Below are 21,984 nucleotides of genomic sequence, written 5' to 3'. Positions count from 1 at the left end.
ATTGCTTTTCACAATATTTATAAATGACCTAGTAGATAGTGTCGGAAGTTCCATGCAGCTCTTCGCGGATGGTGCTGTAGTATACAGAGAAGTTGCAGCATTAGAAAATTGCAGCGAAATGCAGGAAGATCTGCAGCGGATAGGCACTTGGTGCAGGGAGTGGCAACTGGCCCTTCACATAGATAAATGTAATATATTGCGAATACATATAGGTTGGTTGGTTTTGGGGGAAGAGACCAAACTACGAGGTCATCGGTCTCATCGGATTGGGGAAGGACGGGGAAGGAATTCGGCCGTGCCCTTTGAAAGGAACCATCCCGTCATTTGCCTGGAGCGATTTAGGGAAATCACGAAAAACCGAAATCAGGATGGCCGGACGCGGAATTGAACCGTCGTCCTCCCGAATGCGAATTCAGTGTGCTAACCACGGTGCCATCTCGCTCGGTCGAATACATATAAAGAAGGATCTTTTATTGTATGATTATTTACTTCTGTAAAATATCTGGGAGTAAGCGTACGGAACGATTTGAAGTGGAATGATCATACAAAATTAATTGTTGGTAAGGCGGGTACCAGGTTGAGATTCATTGGGAGAGTACTTAGAAAATGTAGTCCAGCAACAAAGGAGGTGGCTTACAAAACACTCATTCGACCTATATTTGAGTATTTCTCATCAGTGTGGGATCCGTACCAGGTCGGGTTGACGGAGAAGATAGAGAAGATCCAAAGAAGAGCGGCGCGTTTCGTCACAGGGTTATTTGGTAAGCATGTTAGCGTTACGGAGATGTTTAGCAAACTCAAGTGGCAGACTCTGCAAGAGAGGCGCTCTGCATCGCGGTGTAGCTTGCTGTTCAGGTTTCGAGAGGGTGCGTTTCTGGATGAGGTATCGAATATATTGCTTCCCCCTTCTTATACCTCCCGAGTAGACCACAAATGTAAAATTAGAGAGATTCGAACGCCACGGAGGCTTTGCGGCAGTCGTTCTACCCGCGAACCCTACGCGACTGGAACAGGAAAGGGAGGTAACGGCAGTGGCACGTAAAGTGCCCTCCGCCACACACCACTGGGTGGCTTGCGGAGTATAATGTAGATGTATATGTAATACAAATACACTGAAATACGATGGAATTCAATACGGCGCCCGAATGCTATCCAGTTTCGCGGTCGCATCGGGTTGCAATACGGCGTCATGAACGTTAGCCGATCAGAAAACCCAGTTACCTGGTACCCTGGAGATTTAGTAGTTGCAGACAGCCCTTTTCCGTTTGGTCGCAGTTCCGTGCACTTGAGAGCGCTCTCGATACGCCCAGTAGCTGCCTTGCGTTCCCATCGGCGACTATAACGGCACAGCGGCGCCGCAGCTGCCGTTCCGACGCGGATCTGCGCTCGGCTAGCTCAGCGCCGCGTGTTGCGGTGCCGATCAGCCCGCCAGAACAATGGACCGTAAACAGACGTCGGCTGGTACTGCGCGCGGGTCAGCGTCTCGTAAACAAAGCGTCTGATCGCCACGTCCCGTGACCTCACCCCCGTCTGCACCCGGGTCGTTTCTTCAGTTCATTTCGTACTTGCCGTCGAGGTCTGTCACGCGAGACGACGTCGCCCGTGTCAGGGAGGTCCTACATTCACCTTTACATCTACGTTTACACTCCTTCGTTCGGAGGTAGACGAGGGACGTGTTTACGGCTCGTACGTGACTTTGTAGCTGGCTAAATAACACCGCTGCAGGACGAGCGCGGTTGCTGCATTCAAACTGAAACATGTGTAGTATTTTACGACATCCTGGACACACATGTATACGCAGCTCAGCAGACAGATTCCGTCTTCCTGCTTTTCCGAGAAGCGTTTGACACTGTCTCAAAGCGTCAACTGTTAACCGACCGTATCGAGTGTCTTCACAAGTACATGATTGGCTTGAGAAATAAATGGTGATTATAGCTAAAGCTAAACTTTCAAAACGGTGTCGAAATAACACCACTCGTCAGAATGACGTTAAATTGCAGTCGAATATTATGGGAGAAGGGGGAACACGTATGGCGGAAGAAAAAGAAATAGTTACAAAATGTAGCAAAAGATGGCGCGACGAGCCCACTACTGTGTCGATGCCGACTGGCAGCCTTTCCGAGTACACAGCGTGTAACAAAAATATGCCGAGAAGTTGTAGAGGATGTCTAGAGGAATAAATAGAGGATAGGAAAACGCGTACCAATAGGCCATTCCTTCAGCAGCGAGCATCAGCTGTAGGAAAATACAGAGACGGCAAAGGAGTCAGCCACGCAGCTCCTGTTTGCTGCCAGAGGGGTTGCCTAGCGGCAGGCGTTCCTTTCTCCAACTTTGACATACTGTAGCGTCACTGGACGTTTTCAGATCTGAGCTCTTCTGCAAACTGTTTGCGAGCCCTCTAAGTTTGTCAGTTTATTACTTGTTTTCTTTTCTTTTCTTTCTCTTTTTTTTTTTTTAGTGTGACACATTCCTCTTCGATGTAGTTTTAGTGCTAACTCTGGCCTGAAACTAGAGTTGCGCTCTATAAAAACTACGATTCAGTTGTTATGGTACACTACATAAATGACGTAGTAAATGGTAGAATTACCAGTAATGTTGGCAGCAAAGAAAAATAAATGGGCCGGCCGCGGTGGCCGAGCGGTTCTAGGCGTTTCAGTCCGGAACCGCGCTATTGCTACGGTCGCAGGTTCGAAACGTGCCTTGGGCATGGATGTGTGTGATGTCCTTAGGTTAGTTAGGTTTAAGTAGTTCTAAGTTCTAGGGGACTGATAACCTCAGATGTTAAGTCCCATAGTGCTCAGAGCCAAAAATAAATGAATGTATAACAGTGAAACTGGGAGCCGATGACTTCTTTGCATTTTTGTTTGGCTGTTTGTTTTGCACAGAATTAGAACTGCACATCACTTAACGTTAGTTCATTACGTATTTTATATCCATACAAAGCTTAAATTGTTATTTACAAGTAATAATAATGAGCTGATAGCGTATCTTCAGTGGTTTTAAGTAACCAAAGCAATCGAAGCGCAGTTAACATGCACGAACGTAAGCATCTACATATAATTATTACTGTTATTTTCTACCCAACAGAACGTTCTTCGTCGTAATCAAGCTGATATTACTGATAAAAGCGAACATTGCTTCTAAGTAACAGACACATGTTTTATATAAGTTCGACGAAGTACTAAAGCAATGTTTGATATATTTTTCTTTTGCGTTTTACTTTTTATTTAGTTTTACGTTTTTGCTGAGGAAACAGCGCTTTCTAGCACTATATGATAAATCTGTATTGTTTTCTTTATTTTTACTACAACAGCCCTCTCTTTCACGTCACAAATCAACAATTTTAGAATAAAACCTGGATTAAACATTGACAATTCCAATTTTCCTATAAATATTGCTTATTCTTAAACAACAGGCAGAAATGTAACATGTAGAACAAAAATACTCAGTAGGTTACCCAGCCCTTTACCGTATAAACTATGTGATCACAAGTATCCAGACACCTGACTGAAAATGACTTAAAAGTTCGTGGCGCCCTCCATCTGTAATATTGGAATTCAACATGGCGTTGGTCCGCCCTTAGTCGTGATGACAGCTTCCACTCTCGCAGGCATACGTTCAGTCAGGTGCTGGAAGGTTTCTGGGGAGTGGCAGCCCATTCTTCACGGAGTGCTGCCCTGAGGAGAGGAGTCGATGTCGGTCGGGGAGGCCTGGCACGAACTCGGCGTTCCACAACATCCCAAAGGTGTTCTATAGGATTCCGGTCAGGACTCCGTGCAGGCCACTTCATTACAGGGATGATATTGTCGTGTAACCATTCCGCCACAGTCCGTGCACTATGAACAGATGCTCGATCGTGTTGAAAGATGCAGTCGCCATCCTCGAATTGCTGGTCAACAGTGGGAAGCAAGAAGTTGTTTAAAACATCAGTGTAGGCCTGTGCTGTGATAGTGCCACACAAACCAACAAGGGGTGCAAGTTCCCTCCATTAAAAACACGACCACACCATAACACCACCGCCTCCGAATTTTACTGCTGGCACCACACACGCTGGCAGATGACGTGCACCGTGTATTCGAAATCGGATCGCTACATTGTGTACCTTGATTCGTTACTGCAAACAGCGTTTTCCCACTGTTCAATCGTTTAATGTTTACGCTCCTTACACCAAGCAAGGCATGGTTTGGCATTTACCGGCGCGATATGTGGCTTACGAACAGTCGCTCGACAATGAAATCCAAGTTTTCTCACTTCCCGCCTAAATGACGTAGTACATGCAGTGGATCCTGATGCAGTTTGAAATTCCTGTGTGATGGTCTGGATAGATATCTGCCTATTATACATTAAGAATCTCTTCAACTGTCGGCGGTCTCTGTCAGTCAACAGACGAGGTCGGTCTGTACGCTTTTGTGCTGTATGTGTCCCTTCACGTTTCCACTTCAGTATGACACCGGAAACTGTGGACCTAGGGATGTTTAGGAGTGTGGAAATCTAGCGTACAGGCGTATGACACAAGTGACATCCAATCACCTGACCACGTTCGAAGTCTGTGAGCTCCGTGGAACACCCCATTCTGCTCCCTCACGATGTCTAATGACTACTGAGGTCCCTGACATGGAGTACCTGACAGTATGTGGCTGCACATTGCACCTAACATGAAAAACTATGTTTTTGGGGGTGTCCGGATACTTTTGATCACAGAGTGTATACCAAGGTCCATTTTATAGACAGTTCACCGCTCCTGTCTTTTCCTACTAGCTCTGGTCAGTTAAGGTCATACGTGCATTACCTGTACATTCCGAGTGTTACATACCTATCAGGCATTACTTCATAATAATCGCAAGCGTGTCTTACTTGGGTCCCCTAAAAGCTACTTAGCCTACGCTTACTTACGGGCATCTACAGTAGTTTTACAACCCTACCTGGAACCAGTATATGTTGAGATATGGACCATTTTACTTCTGAGGAATGATGTTTAGTATCTGTTGATGTAGGCATTTGAGACAGAATTTACAAGACATTGTGTAGTAAATTACAACAATATGTCTGTGTGGGCAGATGCAGATCCACGAGCAAACATGGACGTGAAGCATTAGCATAGCTTCAGTATCAGTGTACTGGCAGGAACTGCCAATGTTACACTCATGAGTCCATCCATTTCTCGAAACATTAAAAAGTGCTCTGTGTGTGAACTGCTCTATTTAAGAGTTTTGTAAGTATACTGCTCGAATTCTGCCTTATTTTTGTTTTCATCCGTTTTTCGTACTTTCTCGCATTTAATGGAAAATTCCATGTTAGCACTTTTTGACAGTGCTGCTTTTCAACTCCATTACATTTTGTCACGGAATAAGTATCTAATTCTGCTTTCAATGGTGTTGTTAATTGCCACGCATTTCACAGTGGCTTGCAGAGTATGGATGTAGATGCAGATGAGTCTGCTTTGTAAAACTGGCGACTAGTGCATTCTTCCTTCTAAATTATAAAATGTGACAGGAGTTACGGAAATGTTATCACACGCTATTAGCAGATGCTTCAAACACTACATTTTAGTAGAAATCAATGAAAATTTCGGCAGTCTCCATTAAGTGCGTGAATATGGAAAACGGATGGGAACAAAAATACCGCAGAATACGAGCAGTATACTTCAGTGCATTTAAATAGAGGAATTCACACACGGATTCGTAGGCAGTTGCAAATAGACATGAGTCACAGGATACCAAGGGATGAAACCAGTTTCGCTTTTCTATGAAACAAAAACAAATATGGAATCATTTCCCTATCCAATATTACGAATGAGAGCAAAAATTATGCAGAATTCGAGCAAAATATTTACATTGCAATTCAAAGAGTGGAGTACACAGAAGGAGGTCGTCATCAGGAACATAGTTTCCACTTGATAATAGCCACACGGTCGAAATTGCAATTGTTAGGATTTTCAGGTAACTATACTTTAGGCAGGTATTACACTATAGAATTTCTTTGTCAAAGATTTCATCAAAGATGTGATCAAATATTCCGTCAAATATGTTTGGCAAAGATCTTTGACGTAGCGTCAAAGTTCAATATGGCTGACAACAACAACTTTTTATTAACCGCAGCAGTTGCATGTACCACTATTGCACTGTGTGCACATGCGGAAGAGAAGCGGGGGAAAAAAAGGAAACACTCCTGGGTGAAGCCGTGGGTTTTACGACGACACGATAAAAGCATTCAACAAAACTTATTACGTAAGCTTATAGTGGTGAACGTCAAGTCGTACATCAATAACTTAAGAATTAATGAGCATACAGTTCTGTATGTGCTCAATGAAGTGTATCGTCATATCACAGAGCACAATGTTCACTTAAGAACTGCTACATCTGCAGAAGACAGGCTCACTGTAACACTCTGATTCCTTGCTACAGGAGAGGGTAAGATTAGGTTAGGCTAGGTCTACAATCTTCATAATTTATTTTTGTATCAGCGTGCCTCACGTTGTAAAGCGCCTCATCAGCTTCATACATCTCTATTAATTTTGTATTGTCAGCACACACCAATTGTATTTACAGGCAATGTTTATAAAAACACTACAGACGACAGAATGCAGCGATGCTAGCGCTCCATGTGGTAACATGTCACATTGCAGTGAACAGAAGACAAGCGACTTCTTTCATCAAATCTACAGCGAGGCCCTAGATTACACCATCAAATATCTTTCAAAAAGATATTGGACAAAGATATTTGACAAAGAAATTTGATAGTGTAATACCGGCCTTACCACTAGGCGACCAGATACTCTCATAAAGTACAAATGAAAAATAACATCTAGTGCTCGTATTTCGCATAGCAAGAATACAAAGTATCGCTCCATATTTTCCCGAATTCGAAGTTCACTGCCAGGCCACACGGAGCGCTGCTGCCGGTCTGTTGTTTCCGTATCGTAACAAGGGCCTTGCACTCTGATATTTTCGCGTTCTGTGCAGTTACTGTCCTAGCGAGCAGCAGTACGACTGCGCGTGCGCCGAGTTGGGATCAGCGTTCGGCAGTATTCGGCGCCGCTCGGTCGCCCTCGGGTGATTACACGGCCGACCGGTGGTAACGAGGAAGCGTCCCGCGTCCGCAATTATCCGTGCTGCAGGCAGCGGCGCCTCCAGACAGCCGTCTTCGTGTCTGGTCGCCGACTGCCAGCGCGCCCCGCTTCGCTCGTCTGTTGGAGGCGCCAAACGGGACTCGCGGGCAATCATGCAAATGGCGAACGCCGCGGGGACGATTAAAAAACGCGCGTCCGAAAACAAGACGCCGGGCAAGTCAAAAAAAAAAAAAAAAAAAGAAAACGAGGGAGAGAGAGATACATACAGGTCTTGCCGTGACGGCTGGAGCCGTATCACAAATTTTACAGCTCGCGCGCACTCTCGCAAGAGCTGGCCGTCTTTCGTTTTTTTCTTCAGTGTGTACATATACCGTCCCGTATCGAGCTACTAAAAGCAAACGCTGTAAGCAACAGTCGATACAACATGCTTTACTTTTATGGCGCACTTAGTATTTCTTAATTACTTTTAACTTCTTGTTTTGTTTTTTTTATTTATTTTGCGCTCCCTTTCGTTACAAGGAATGGATATGGCAGCCGATGAAGCCTACCTTGCGCGTTCCTTTGCGTCTGCAGTGCTGCTTTACGTGGGACGGCTGTTCCACTTACCTGAAACAGAAAGAAAAAAATATTAAGAACATGTACTAGGAGGCACCACGTATCTCAACGTCATACAAAACTGATAAATGTGATACGGAATCGAGAAGCTGCTCCCATCCAAGCAGCAGATACAAAAGAAATCCCACGTCGCAATCCGCCTTGAGCTGTGCAGTTAACGCAGAATGTACTAGCGACCCGAAAAAACTTCGGTCTGATATGAACGACGCGCAACGGAGTTAAACGTTCGTGACGTGGAAGAAGTTCAGAACACTGACCGTTCTATGTTTTTATTTATTCTCTTGTAAGATCGTAATTATCCACGTTATATATTAGTGATTTAGCAGATAAAAATAAATGAGCAAACTCATTCTTTTGCGGATGACATGCTTCATGGCACTAAAGAAATATTTCGTAAGTGACTGATTGCAGAGAGCCCCATTTACATTCAGTTAATATACAGTCCCGTTGTTCAACAGCATCCATAATGCGTAAGCTTAACGAATACCTCTCAATGCGCTTTTACTGCTCTTCGTGTACTGTCGAAACGTAGAATAATAACGGACCACACATGGAATCGATAGGATATGATACTGCAGTGCCTCCGTTGTTTGGACACGCATCCATGTGCGAAGGAATATTGCATCGCTTTTCTTAATGACACAGGCACTGCAGTATTGTATTTACCCGCTATACCAGGCAGCGACTTCCATTTAAAATGTCCTGCCCTGTACGGGAATTACACAACGTGTGTACGGGTACATGTCGTGCGCAGGAATGATGACGTATGGAAGATTTGGTCTGGCCAAGTATCGTGCACGGATAGCCTAAGCGACTAGAGAGACCTCTCGCGTAAAGCGGTTAATCTGGGTTCGTGTCCTGGCCCGGTACAAATTTTCATTGTCCTCATTCCCCGATGGTTGTTGTATTCGGAACAACAAATACATTTCATGTACAGATGGTACCAGTCATTCATGGATGTACCTGCTGGTGTATGGAGACATGGCATACACTTCGTTGTAGGAAAGCACTACTGCAGCCTATACTATCCAAATGTGTAGGGCTCCTACGAGGAAGGACTATGGATCATATTCAAAGACGGGCTGCGCGAATGCCTACAGCAACGTTTGTCTCGTAGCGTTATAGAACTTCAGCTCCTAGACTCCATAGAGAAAGTAATATCTCGAAAATAGCTACTTAGAGAATACTCGTTTCAAGTTTTCGGCAAGAAAGTCCTGAATACTCTTCGGCTCCGTAAGTACGTACTACTATTGCACAGAACGGGAGATGTTTGTGCAACAGCACTGGCGGAGACATTCAAGCAATTGATCTTATCGTGTTAAACTTGTAAATGGAAAAGAAGTGTACCTTAACAACTTGTTCCATAGAAAGAGCTCCTAACAATGCACATTGCTAGGGTATGTATGCAGCTGGAAAGTCACAACGGTGAAATGTGGCTGCTGGTATTTATGCTGACGACAGAACAAAATTACTTCAGGCCGCAGCTAAATTGTGTCAGCCGCAGACTGCGTTGCGAAAAGTGTGTAGTCGTTGATGCAGAATTATGGTGCTCTTGGCACTGTTCATTAGTGGTGGTGTAAGTGGGAAGTAAGATTAGTGTTCAAAATCACGTAAATCTCGAAACCACTACAGACGGAATGCTACTTCAGATGGCAAGGATGTTAGACCTAATCAGCCTGAACATGCTGAACGTGGTACGCCACCATTCAAATAAAATGGCTTTCGGAGAGTGCAGGTAACCTGTGCTATTTTGAAAGGAAGGGGAGTTTAACTGCTCTTGTTCTGATAGCAGCTCCAGAGCTGTGACGGAAGCAAACTGCAAAATTACATCCCGCTTTTGCAGACAGTCTAAATGTAAGAGCGCACATGTACGCCATGTATTGCCCCAAATGTCAGCGTTGGACCACCGTGTGGATTAAATACTTAGGTACAGATGGTTTAATGTGATCAGTATGTAACTCAGCTGTTTAGTGATATAATCCTTATGGCACAGCCGCTCTCAGCCTGAAACCGATCGTCACCAGGTTATGCACAAATCTGGAAATTGAACGCTACAGTCTACTCTTAATAAGAGGCGAAAAATCCAAATAACATAATACGTATTTAAGTAGCAATAATAACCCATTAACACTGTGTAAGATACATTGTGTTTTAAAACGCATGAAAAGCGTACTTACAATCCTAAGGTTATTAAATATTTTACATACTGTGATCGATGGCTTGATACTTCAATTCTTTGGGCGAAGCTGACCCACATGAATGATACAAGTGTGCCAGAATGGAAATCAAACGCTGCTCTCTACCTTATCACGACCAGCAAGGAACCTTTTGAAGTATGTAGCAAGGAATGCTCGGATTGCTCCACTACCCGCGAAGGGCACAAAACCGGTTTCGATTCTCAGCTCCGCTCCAAATTTTAACCTCAGGACACAGGCTCCCACGTCTTTTATTAGTCTCCATAAAAGACTCAATTGTATATAATACCTCGTCACCCTGATGTGGCATTGGCAAAACTGTCTGAAATGTTGGAATATTTCACACCTAGTCACACACCAAAAAGATTTTTCCTCAAAATATTTTAATGTAATGGGTGGATAAATCAGAGGGTAATGCGCAGAAACTTCCACAAGGGTGTGGTAATTTCAGGTGTATCGAAGACCGCGGGATCCACAGAGCTATCCAAATTACGTTAGTATTATAAATTACTGACGATGTTAACTACAACTGCAGTGTAGTTTGACCTTGCTAAAGAAAATTCTAACCACGTCTACGTAACAACCTCAATAATAAATTTCAAGTGGACAAAACGCTGTAAATAGGAGTCAGAATTATGAATACGGTGAAGAGAGCGAAGACATAGAGTGCTAAAGTATGTCCCGAATATTACGCTTAATGTAGCTTCATTGAGAATAATTCGCAGACCTCTGACTTGTTCGACTTTAAAACACATGGGGAGGGTATCCATCACACAGGAATGTCTTTTACAGCTCTGGAATTTCACCCTTTTTTAAACAAATAGATGTTCGAGTACTAGAGATCTATATAATTTATAGGAACCCTTTAATAGTTGTCAAAAAAGTGCAATGTTAGACAAAGATACTTCAATCATTCAGTTACCGTAGGTTTCTGTATTTGACAGTACGACAAACCTTCAAAAACCTGTATTGTTGCTTGGGAACAAAATTATAGTGTTTACTGCAAGAGATGAAAGGCTGTGAAATGTGACACATTCTACAGGCTGGTGCACAACTACTGTAGAAGCCAAAATAGAAGAATCGGTGCGTTCATACCAGGAAAATTTATAACAGAGATTCCCTTTCTCTCCATTGTGGCTTGTGTCCGTTGGAGAAGCCGTCAAAAGCTGCCACGAATGAGTGTGTACACACGTGACACTGCTTTCTCAGTACACGGTACAGCCTGTGTGCAGAAAGCTGCGGCTACTGCTAACATAAACTGTGCTTCCCCTCCACCACAATGTCGTGATGCTACCCCGTTCAACCTACTCCTCAAGATGCACCCACGGTGAATTGTTGGTTTCATCATTAAGAATCGTGTTTTCTATGGCTCTTCCCAGTCAGTACAATCGAACGCCGGAATACATCTACATCTACATGGATATCCTGAAAATCACATTTAAGTGCCTGGCAGAGGGTTCATCGAACCACCTTCACAATTCTCTATTATTCCAATCCCGTATAGCGCGCGGAAAGAATGAACACCTACATCTTTCCGTACGAGCTCTGCTTTCCCTTATTTTATCGTGGTGATCGTTTCTCCGTATGTAGGTCGGTGACAACAAAATACTTTCGCATTCGGAGGAGAAAGTTGGTGATTGGGATTTCCTGAGAAGCTTCCGTCGCAACGAAAAACGCCTTCCTTTTAATGATCTCCAGTCCAAATCCTGCATCATTTCAGTGACACTTTCTCCCATATTTCGTGATAATACAAAACGTGCTGCCCTTCTTTGAACTTTTTTCGATGTACTCGGTCCGTCCTATTTGGCAAGGATCCCACACCGCTCACCAGTATTCTAAAAGAGGAGGGCCAACAGTAGTGTAGGCAGTCTGCTTAATAGCTCTGTTACATTTTCTAAGTGTCCTGCCAATAAAACGCAGTCTTTGGTTAGCCTTCCCCACAAAATTTTCTGTGTGTTTCTTCCAATTTAAGTTCTTCGTAATTGTAATACCTAGGTATTTAGCTGAATTTACGGCCTTTATTGTAACCGAAGTTCAACGGTATCCTTTTAGCACTTATGTGAATGACCTCACACTTTTCGTTATTTAGGGTCAACGGCCAATTTTCGCACCATTCAGAATACTTCTCGACACAAATGTATGTCTGATTCTTACGCGTATTATTGTAAGCCTAGGGAGCTTCTCTTGTTTCTGTCTGCGGGATTCTGAACCGAAGCAATAAAATTTTCACAGCTTCCTCTCCTACCTACTCCTCTTCCTCCAAGACACACACACACACACACACACACACAGACACACACACACACACACACACACACACACAAACACACACACGTGCATGCAGTGTTATCGAGTCTGCTAAAAGAAACCAGAAGTACACTCTCAACGAAATCTCAGCATGGCGCTGATGCAAGATAAAAGTAGAAAAAAAAAAAAATTGTACCTTCGGATTGCTTGCCGCCTGTCTCTTCAGAATGCGGGATAGGTGCCTCAGCGGGAGGCCTTAGGGTATTAAAGAGCCTCTTCGGCTGTCCACACATAGCCTGAGTATTATGCGGCTTTCACGTTATTACTTTGTACGTACTGTACGTCCGAGGTTAATGCGCAATACACCAACTACAACGAAACGACTGGTCTTCGACGAGAATTCTTTCTGTGAAAGGTCAACAGAATACTACGGTTGACGTTGAACATCTGCTGTACAATGAAGCGTTAAACGTTGCTGTTGTTTGGTATTCTTAGGAAAGCATCAGAAACTCTTAATACTACTGGATTATGTTGTAATGTAAGGGTAGCGTGCAGCGTGCCCAACGTAGTGTTACAGGAGTATTACTGTTCGTGATTACCTGGGTGATAACTTTTGTGGGTATGCCACACTCTGGAAAGAGTGGGGTCGAATTAAGGAATATGCCTACGGTCATAGATTCACAGGGGCCAACTGGACTGAACTCAAGAAAACTTGAAAACGCATTTTCTGTCAAGTCATTTTCAGCAAAGCTTCCAGCACATCTGCGGAGGTTTTCATACAGACGTTAACGTTCCAGTTCTAATGTCACCACCAGCCTGAACTCACATCTACTTGATTTTTGTCTGGACTAATGGTCAACATTGTCCAAGAAACAAATTAAAAATAGTTCCATTACACTGATTCTGGCCAAGGTTTTCGTAAGATTTCCCTTGATGTCCTAGAACTGGTAAACCTTTCCCATTTTTTTCCAAATTGTGATCCCATCAGCCCCACTACCATCTCCTTTCGTATTTGACTGAAAAGGACCGCAAGGCAGCACTGGGCCGTATCTAGAAGAGCGCGCCCTGCTACTTGGAGGAAGAAAAAAGTTTGAGTAGAACTCTCTTGGAAGAGTATTTTAGACGATGCCTCAATATGTCTTTGGCTGCAAACCGTATTTTATGGTCCAAGACACTTGCTATCTCCAAAGACTATGTTGCTGTGCTCATGCTAAGCCCTGATAGCAAGCCACGTTCTGTTTTATCTGCTTTGGCACAAGGAGTTACAGGTGCGTACCACGAGAACATATGCTTGTTCTTGATGGTATGGGTACTAATATATGTTATCCGGCAGTGACGCACTGAATCAACAACTCGGCTTTTGCGGTGAGGTCTTTCTATAATGATGCTGCAGCTGGAGGGACATTGTCAACGTCAGTGTCCAAATCGTCGTAGTCTTGGCACATCCTTGAGTCAGTGATATGTAAAAAGTCTAATGATTGCAAGACTTTGGACGAATGGTACACACGCCTGGTTCCGATGATACTGCAGCGATCAAAGGCACTGACAGATAGTGCTTTGCCCATCTTGTGCTCGTCTGTCGCGCAGACGATGGGTACAATACTGAATTATCCCGTGGTCGTGAGTCGTACAGAACTGTTTCCTTCACCGAGAGACCGAGTCAGTTATCTCCTGATATCCACTGGAAAACTCAGTGAGCCGGGTTAGGGGAGCGATAAAAAATCTTGCTTACTAGGAACAGTGTACTGCAATACCGAATGCAGCACAACATGGACTGACTCGAGAGTTAAACAGTAGGATTGTTATGAGAAATAAACCCACACACCAAACAACACTGCACAATTGTGATTGTTAATATAACAACGATACCGGCGCCCATCGCTGAGTTCGGTGGTGCACACAAGTACTACGTCAATCAATGTGGGTCAGTGGTTCGAATCCTGCCTTCAACATTACTTCGGCGTAGAAAGTATGATGTCATGCAGTTTCTGATCACAAGCTTTTGAACCGATGTCCGGGCCCAGATCTTAAATCTCTCCGCATTCTCTAACAGAATGATCTCATCTGAGACCATTCGTTGTGATCCGTCCATGGAATGGGAAAATTATAAAATGCAGCGGCCACCGCCCCCTTTTGAGCTATCCACAGAAATAGCATCAGGCTGCGTCCTCTTCCTTCCCTTCCGTCGTCACAACGCGAAACGTCCCTACGTGTAACACTTAAGCGTGACAAGCTAGTACCATTAAACAGTTACACGTAAGACATGACAGGGTTGCCAACAGGACGAAGCGATTCGAATTCTACTCTTTGTTATAATCAATATTCGATAAAGCAGTGCTCGTTTACTACCTATCCTATGCTTGTACTGTGCCTTTGCCAAGGTCGCGATCGAATACACGGAACTCTGTATTCAAACTGAGTTTATGCTGCATGTGGAGTAGCTTTGCTGTTGTCGGGGCTTTAAACACAAAATATCCTCGAAAGCTAGGTGGCTGTAGAGCTTATAATCAATCGAGTACAATCTGTCAGTGAGATACTGATATCAAACCGCGCGTTTTACCAAGAAGCTGTAAAATTTTGCGGCATCATTTCCACTTCACTGTCGAGTTGCACAGGAAAGGTAGGTACCCTTTCTCGCTGACAGGCAGTTCCCATTGCGCAACTCTAATGAAGCTGCGCGACAGAGCTCGTCTTAGATAATCCTATCGATAATCTAGAGTAGCGCCAGCCACAATGATGACTCATGCTTGTCAGTTCATCTTACATAACGTGTAACGAAAATACACCACAGATAGCGGGTTATCCAGTTTGGGGAATCGGACTGCTAGCCAGAAAAATCATGCAGTATGGACTGCTTACGTCATGTAATGTCTTTACTGCAAAGTTTTTACGGCATGGAAAAAGCTGAGGGTTCTTTGTAGCTATTTATCAACACGAAGAGAAGATTTCGACAGGTCACAAACAAGAACACCGCCTTTGAAAGTTGACGTCACACCGGGAGATGATATTCATGAAGCGTAACCTACGTTTACAAGAGTCGATTTGCGAGCTGTCACTTTTGGGTGACAGCCTCTTCGCCAAGATTCGTCACAGGAGACTGTTATTGCCACTGCTTGCTCCTCGTTCTAATTACATAATCCAAATGGACAACTGAGGTAATAGAATCCTCTTATAATAGAAATATATAAGGAACTACTGGTCTCATTGTTAGTCGTGTAACCACTACAATCAGACAGCCTTCTTTGTTTAATGTGGAAGTTTGCTTTGTCGTGATTAGAATCAGCGCTCGCAGGGTCTAATCTAGCGATTCATGAGGAATAAACTACTGCTGACTGCGTAATTTATTATTAATTACTTGGTCACTGGAAGGACCAGCAGAAAAGAGGGGTGGGGGGGGGGGATGTATGAGATTATTGCTACAGCATTATCGACGGTGTTTACTGAAGGAAGCAAGTATAGGTTACGAGACTGTCAAAAGACATGAAAAAAAGAAACCTTTGTTCCTTCAGTTCTGTTGAGTTCTTCATCGTTTGGTTTTCGTGAAACAAAATTACGTTTACCTGTAAAGTGATTTGGTAATTCACCAGTCTCACAATAACCTCATTTTTTTAGAAATGGAAAGTTTTATAACGATGTAAAGAAGGTGCTATAGAACCCGACATTCTAGAGAATAAGATAATCATCATAACAGACGTAAGAAGCTTTTCGTACAGATTAAAAGTACTCACACAAAGATCTGCAACGTGTTTGGGCATTAAAAAGATTAATACTTTGGACAACTAAACTTCCATAATATCTATTGATATATAAAAATGTTTTTGACAACGGTACAACGGTTCATGTACAATACTTTCGAAAAAAGGAAAACATTGTGCTGGGTGTAACCATACTAGCAGATGAACGATTAAATTCGACATTGCTTCAATCTATCATGGTGTAATTTCGATTTAGTCTTTATTTAGCAGTACTACCTAATTTACATAGTCTACTCTGTATCAAGCGCACAGTAGATGGGATACACGTCGGTGCTAAATAGTATAAAACAGAACTAACGCGTTACACGTAGTTAGGCACAGTACGGTAGTAATTGTGGTTTCCATAAACCAAACATTGTGATGAGTAACTACATCTCACAGTTTCCTAATTCTCGTATATAACACTAAAAATAAACACAAATTAAATGCTGTGGCTAGAGAATTTGTGAATAACCACTCACTCTTTATGCATTTTAAGTCTAGTAATAGAAGGGATACACGTTAGAATAGTTATACAGGCCATATATGTGACAAAATGAACAATCAGCAAGAGAAGCCGCCAAAGAGGAGATAAATACTTCGACTGTATGCAGCGATTTTTTGTTCGACATCACATGTCTACGTCGACATCCACAATTCTCAGCCCATCAATTAGGGTGTGTTTGATGGAGGGACCTCCATCCACTCTTCATGCTTTATTTAGGGGCATTGACTTTCACACTACTTTCCATAAACGCTTGATAACTGAGATCAACCAAGTAGACCACACCGGACATTGCAAATATTACCACATCTATGGTCAACGGAACGATAACGAATCAATGTGCTTGTTCCAAAATACGAATCTTTCGAAGAGATACATACCGTGCAATGCAGCTGAGTAAGGAGTTAGTCCTAGGGATAGGAAATAAATAAGACTTTTCTTACCTTCACTTCTCATCAGACAAGTTAACTCCGGCAAAGAATTTGTGCATACAGTGCCTAGACACTGATTATCATTCACATTCCTGAAAGACCTTACGCAACCATAAATCGTAAGACGAGATGGATAGCGCAGCACATCCAAGGATACCTGCGTCAGCGGTGGGCGTGAACTTTAGACTTCTGGGCATAGTATGTGTGTTCTCTTCTAGGAGCAGCGAAGCGTCATTGTCGGCTGTATTACAGATACGCATCGCAATGCACTGTACGGACTTCCGCAACTGTGTACATTACGGTCTCGTAACAGAGGCTGAGCACTGCCAGGAAGCTTTGCAGTGTGCTAACAATTAATTTCCGCTGCACTTCTTTTGTCTGCACGGCGCCGGCAGCCAGTGGAAACGAGCAAGCGCGTATCTCCGGGAATCCCTTCCTGGTCTCTACAATAGTTATACGATACATACGTTAGTTTCTACCAGCTGTATCGCAAGAGTTGAAATAGTGGTTCGCCAGGCAAAAAGCGCCATGGCAAGCATTGTCAGTAACTGAAATCCTAGAAGTGCACGTAGATAAGTATTGCGACAGGCATCGTCCTATTCTTAACTTATCAGGACAGTTGTCTAGAATGCGAGTACAAGATGTTATTGACATATATCAGAGTGTACGAACTGCCAGACAGGGAAGCTTTGTATAACTGAGTGGGCGAACGCATGCATCGTCTGCACGGGACGCGGCGACCGTTAACAGTTAACTTCAAGACAAACTGCTGCTGCTGGCGTGTTATTTCCTTTTTTATTACTTATACACACAGCCAATGGATTGCAGTAAACACAGCATATTCAGCTTAGCGTCTGACAGTGGCGATGAGCATTAAACATGTTGTCATCAGCGCGATTAATATCTGAAGATGCTCTCGTTGGCAAAGTGTAATTAGTAATAGAAAAGAGCAAATAACACGCGATCTTTGGCGTTTTGTCATTACATTATTTTTTTATATAAATGGATCCGGCAATGGAAGTGAGATGATACCACTCCCTGGACGATACGGTAAATGAATGAAATGAATTTTTGACTTAAGAAAAAAGAGAATGTAAGCTCATGTAGTGATCACTAAGTATGCTGATACAGACGGAGAGAGTTGGTGCAGTATTAGGAAAGAACTAGGATCCTAATCCTTAGCGCGTTACCCTGCTATCGCTTTCTCATAATTTTCGAGATACACTCGAGGCGAATTTCAGAATGGTTTGATAACACCACGTCCTTTTATTTCTCTTTTTCCCTTTCGAGTAAGCTTGTCATCTGGCTCTAGTAATGCCGACGTCGACTAGACGCTATGTTCTTCACGGTCAGTTCTTTGTAGTACTACCACAGAACTATCAATAGCTCTCATATTCAATTACACATCACTTCACATGGGTTACAGGAAAATCGGAACAGTAGCTTACCATATCAAGAATTCGCCGATGAAGATGCCTGTACAGTAACAGAAGATAAACAACAGACTGAGGCGGTAGGTAAGGGAATCCCTGCGCTTAGACCTAAGAGAGTCATGACTTATGGTAGCCTCGTAACTTGCACGAAAATAGCATTAAAGAAATCTTCATCTGAAACACTGTAGTAGTATGTTGGTCTGTCGTTACACAGCTTTCGCCGATGCACAAAACAATAACAAGGTGCCATTCTGGTTTTAGCTCTCCCACCTGCTTCCTTAACCATCCCTCCCTCTCTCCCCCCCCCCCCCCTCAGTCTCTCTACCTCCGTCTAAAACAAACAAACACGCACACAAACACACACACACACACACACACACACACACACACATACGCACGCACGCGCGCACACACACACACACACACACACACACACACACACACACACAGAGAGAGAGAGAGAGAGAGAGCCGACCGCTGTGACCGAGCGGTACTAGGCGCTTCAGTTAGGAACCATCGGGCTACTACGGTCGCAGGTTCGATTCCTGCCTCGAGCATGGATGTGTGTGGTGTCCTTAGGCTAGCTAGGTTTAATTAGTTCTAAGTCTAGAGGACTGATGACCTCAGATGTTAAGTCGCATAGTGCTTAGAGCCATGTGAACCATGTGAATCCCCCCTCCCCCCCCCCCCCCCCCACACACACACACCAAAAAGTCTAGATAAATGAGAACACACAGTACGGAAGACAGGTAAGATATGAGATGAGATGGGCAGTAAAATAAAGCTTAACGCATGGCAGCCGTAATGGAGTCTAAACCCACGCCAGAGTGTTAATCATTCTGCTATCTCAATCTATTATTCACACACGCACTAGAAACGCACGGCGGTCTCTGGAGAAGGCGAAATAAAAACACAAACAAACGCCTTGAATAAAGAGACACACGTGGAATTTTGAATAGCTGACTGATAAATTTGGAGTACTGGTACAAAACATTGTGCGGGTGTCAGTCCTAACTGATTCCACGAAACCGTGGGGCTACTGTGTTGAACGTATCCTTGCCCCTGCGCATTTGGCATTCCCGCCAGACAAGCCGTTCACCGTTAAGTCTCCCTTTCGATACCCGACAAGCCTAGTCGTATACGTGAGGAATATTCAATAATGGATGCACATGCACATAACGCGATCATAGTGGAGCGTCGTTAATGTTTGCTCCGTATCCAGGTCTAGGTTTTGCAGTTGAGTATATGAGTAACAACGGCACTTCACAGTTAACGCCAGAATGTGGTGAGAGAGAGGTTCCGTACCGAGGACGCTGATGCTGAGCCCGGAGGCGGGCCGCCGCAGGGACGACGTGTTGCTCATGTCTCGGCGCACATATCCCGCCGCACACGCGGCACCGCGCTCACGTACTCCACAAACACACGCCACACACGAGATGACGCTCGCCCGCGCGTCGCCGCAGCACTGAGAGCGACCGCGTCACTGCCTCCCTACCTGTCATACCGGCTCCGCCCACCTGCCGCCTGGGGTGCGCTCTCGCGGCACCGACCGCAACTAGCGCACGCGGGACCGAACAGGTAGCCGACGCGGCGGTGGCAGCTCAGCTAGCCGCCGGCTAAACTAAACACTCGCACCGCCATCTCCACGACTGCCGTCTCCGTGTCGACCGCTGTCTCCTCCGCCCGGAGGCCCCGAGGTTTATATGCGCCGCTGGTCCAAACGAACGACGAGGGAGAGCCGTTTAACAGTTTCTTGTGTAATAAGCTTTCCCAGCACTGATACACAGTCTAGCAGTCTTACTATACCCGAGTGAAATACCGATGCAAAAAGTGGTTGGGAAGGCTGGAGATGAAACATTGATCTTTTTGCAACCAAAGCACTGGAAGAGATGATTGGCGGTAAAATCTTCTGACAAACTTCTCCAGTACTCGATGTTTCGACCACTCTTGATGGGGTCTTCTTCAAGGGTCTTAAGGGTCTTATGATGGCTCTTCTAACAAAACCACCACTTGCAAAGTAGATTAGAAATCAGATTAATAATGTTGCTCACGGAGCATATGTTCGCTTTATCGGGCAACAACAAAGTTATTGACTGTGGATGCTATCGTCAGAATGGAAATAATGAAGTCGCTGTACAAAAGTCAATAATTTTGGCACTTGTCTTGGATTCCCACGTAGGTTTCGTCGAAGTTGTTATGGCTCATCTTGTTGATTCTAGCGTGATTCCACTTTGACTGCTAGAAGGTCCAGATCTGTATATTTGAAGACCTAACAAATGCGTTTTTCAGGAAATTCTTAATAATGTTCAGATGTTCAGATGTGTGTGAAATCTTATGGGACTCAACTGCTAAAGTCATCAGTCCCTAAGCTTACACACTACTTAACCTAAATTGTCCTAAGGACAAACACACACATCCATGCCTGAGGGAGGACTGGAACCTCCGCCGTGTCTTAATAATCAAACTATCCCAGATAAGGAACAATGGTATGGTAGAAATAATTCTTGACATGGTATTCACGATCCACATTTTTATTAAACTTCTTGTAAATTCACATATACTTCTTCTTAACTGTCACATAATCAAGAAAACAGTTTTGTATCAATCTTCATATATTTAATTTCCACTTTAACCAAACACAAGACTTGACTGTTCTTTTACAAAGCGAAATAACAACTTAACTTCTGCAAAGTGAAACAAAGACTGCCCTGTGCGCATTCGCTCCAAAACGGTTACAAGCAAGTCAAATATTATGACAGTCTCACAGCAATGAATACACACAAGAACCATATCACTGTAATACATCGATACATTGGAGTACCTATACATTAATAAAACAAAATGTGAATATTGTCACAAAAATATGTCTGTTACTTCGCAGAAAAGTAATACGATATTACTTGTATCGAGAACTGGGGTTGGAGTGCCGTAATGGTCACGTAAATACAGACCCATTACACCCCGAATGGCTGAACACCGGGGAACACCATTATAGTCCTGAAGAAAATCCCAAGAGGCCACCAAACGACTAGTATTGGTGCATTTTGAAAAGGAATATTAACTGCTACGACTACAGACTTATCAATATCATAATGACACACTGATAAGTCAAGGCACTGTGACCAACACACACCGCAAAATGAAGTGCTCGTGGCGTTACGGGCAGGTACTTGGGAAGGAAAATCTGTAAGTGAAGCAGAGATGAATGGGGAATTATTGTTTGCTACTGTTTTGAGAATATACGGTGAAACAATGAGTAGGCGACAAGGTGTTGGATGTCCACCCCTCATCAGAGAATGTGAATTTCGGAAGCAGGATAGTCGACGATTCGTGACAGAAATGACGACAATCACCGATACAACAACAAATGTTACGGAGCACGCCGGTCACCGCACATTGCTCGACATGAGAAGCTCAACAGGGGACCTCTGCCTCATATCAACGACATCACCAATTGCAATTGTGTCGGACATGTCATAATTGAGTTGGACCGTAGATCAATGGAAACGTATCGCCTGGTAGGACACACCGTCAAGCTGGCAAAGCGATGCTCGAAACACGCACCACACCACGGACGGGCACCGGCAGGAGCAAGTACACAGCTGGCCATTAAAATTGCTACACGAAGAAGAAATGCAGATGTTAAACGGGTATTCATTGGACAAATATATTATACTAGAACTGACATGTGTTTACGTTTTCACGCAATTTACATGCATAGATCCTGAGAAATCAGTACCCAGAACAACCACCTC

General features: G+C 43.9%; 1 protein-coding gene across 6 annotated transcripts in view; it reads right to left on the bottom strand.

Annotated features, from left to right (window-relative positions):
* LOC126365982 (protein TANC2) overlaps window positions 1–21,984 on the bottom strand; it is a 634,979-nt gene that overhangs the window by 204,680 nt on the left and 408,315 nt on the right. The window contains exon 1 of one of the 6 annotated variants that reach the window (XM_050008796.1): window positions 19,535–19,708. The exons of 4 other annotated variants lie outside the window; for them this stretch is intronic. In XM_050008796.1, the coding sequence (XP_049864753.1) occupies window positions 19,535–19,592 (58 nt within the window). In that variant the 5' untranslated portion in view covers window positions 19,593–19,708. Of the gene's footprint in view, window positions 1–19,534; window positions 19,709–21,984 lie in introns of those variants that run through there. One more of the 6 variants, XM_050008793.1, reaches the window with a different exon arrangement.

Source organism: Schistocerca gregaria, chromosome 4, assembly GCF_023897955.1.
Source record: "Schistocerca gregaria isolate iqSchGreg1 chromosome 4, iqSchGreg1.2, whole genome shotgun sequence".
NCBI lineage: Eukaryota > Metazoa > Arthropoda > Insecta > Orthoptera > Acrididae > Schistocerca > Schistocerca gregaria.
Note: the sequence above shows the minus strand (reverse complement) of the source record. Positions and strands in the feature narration are given on the sequence as shown.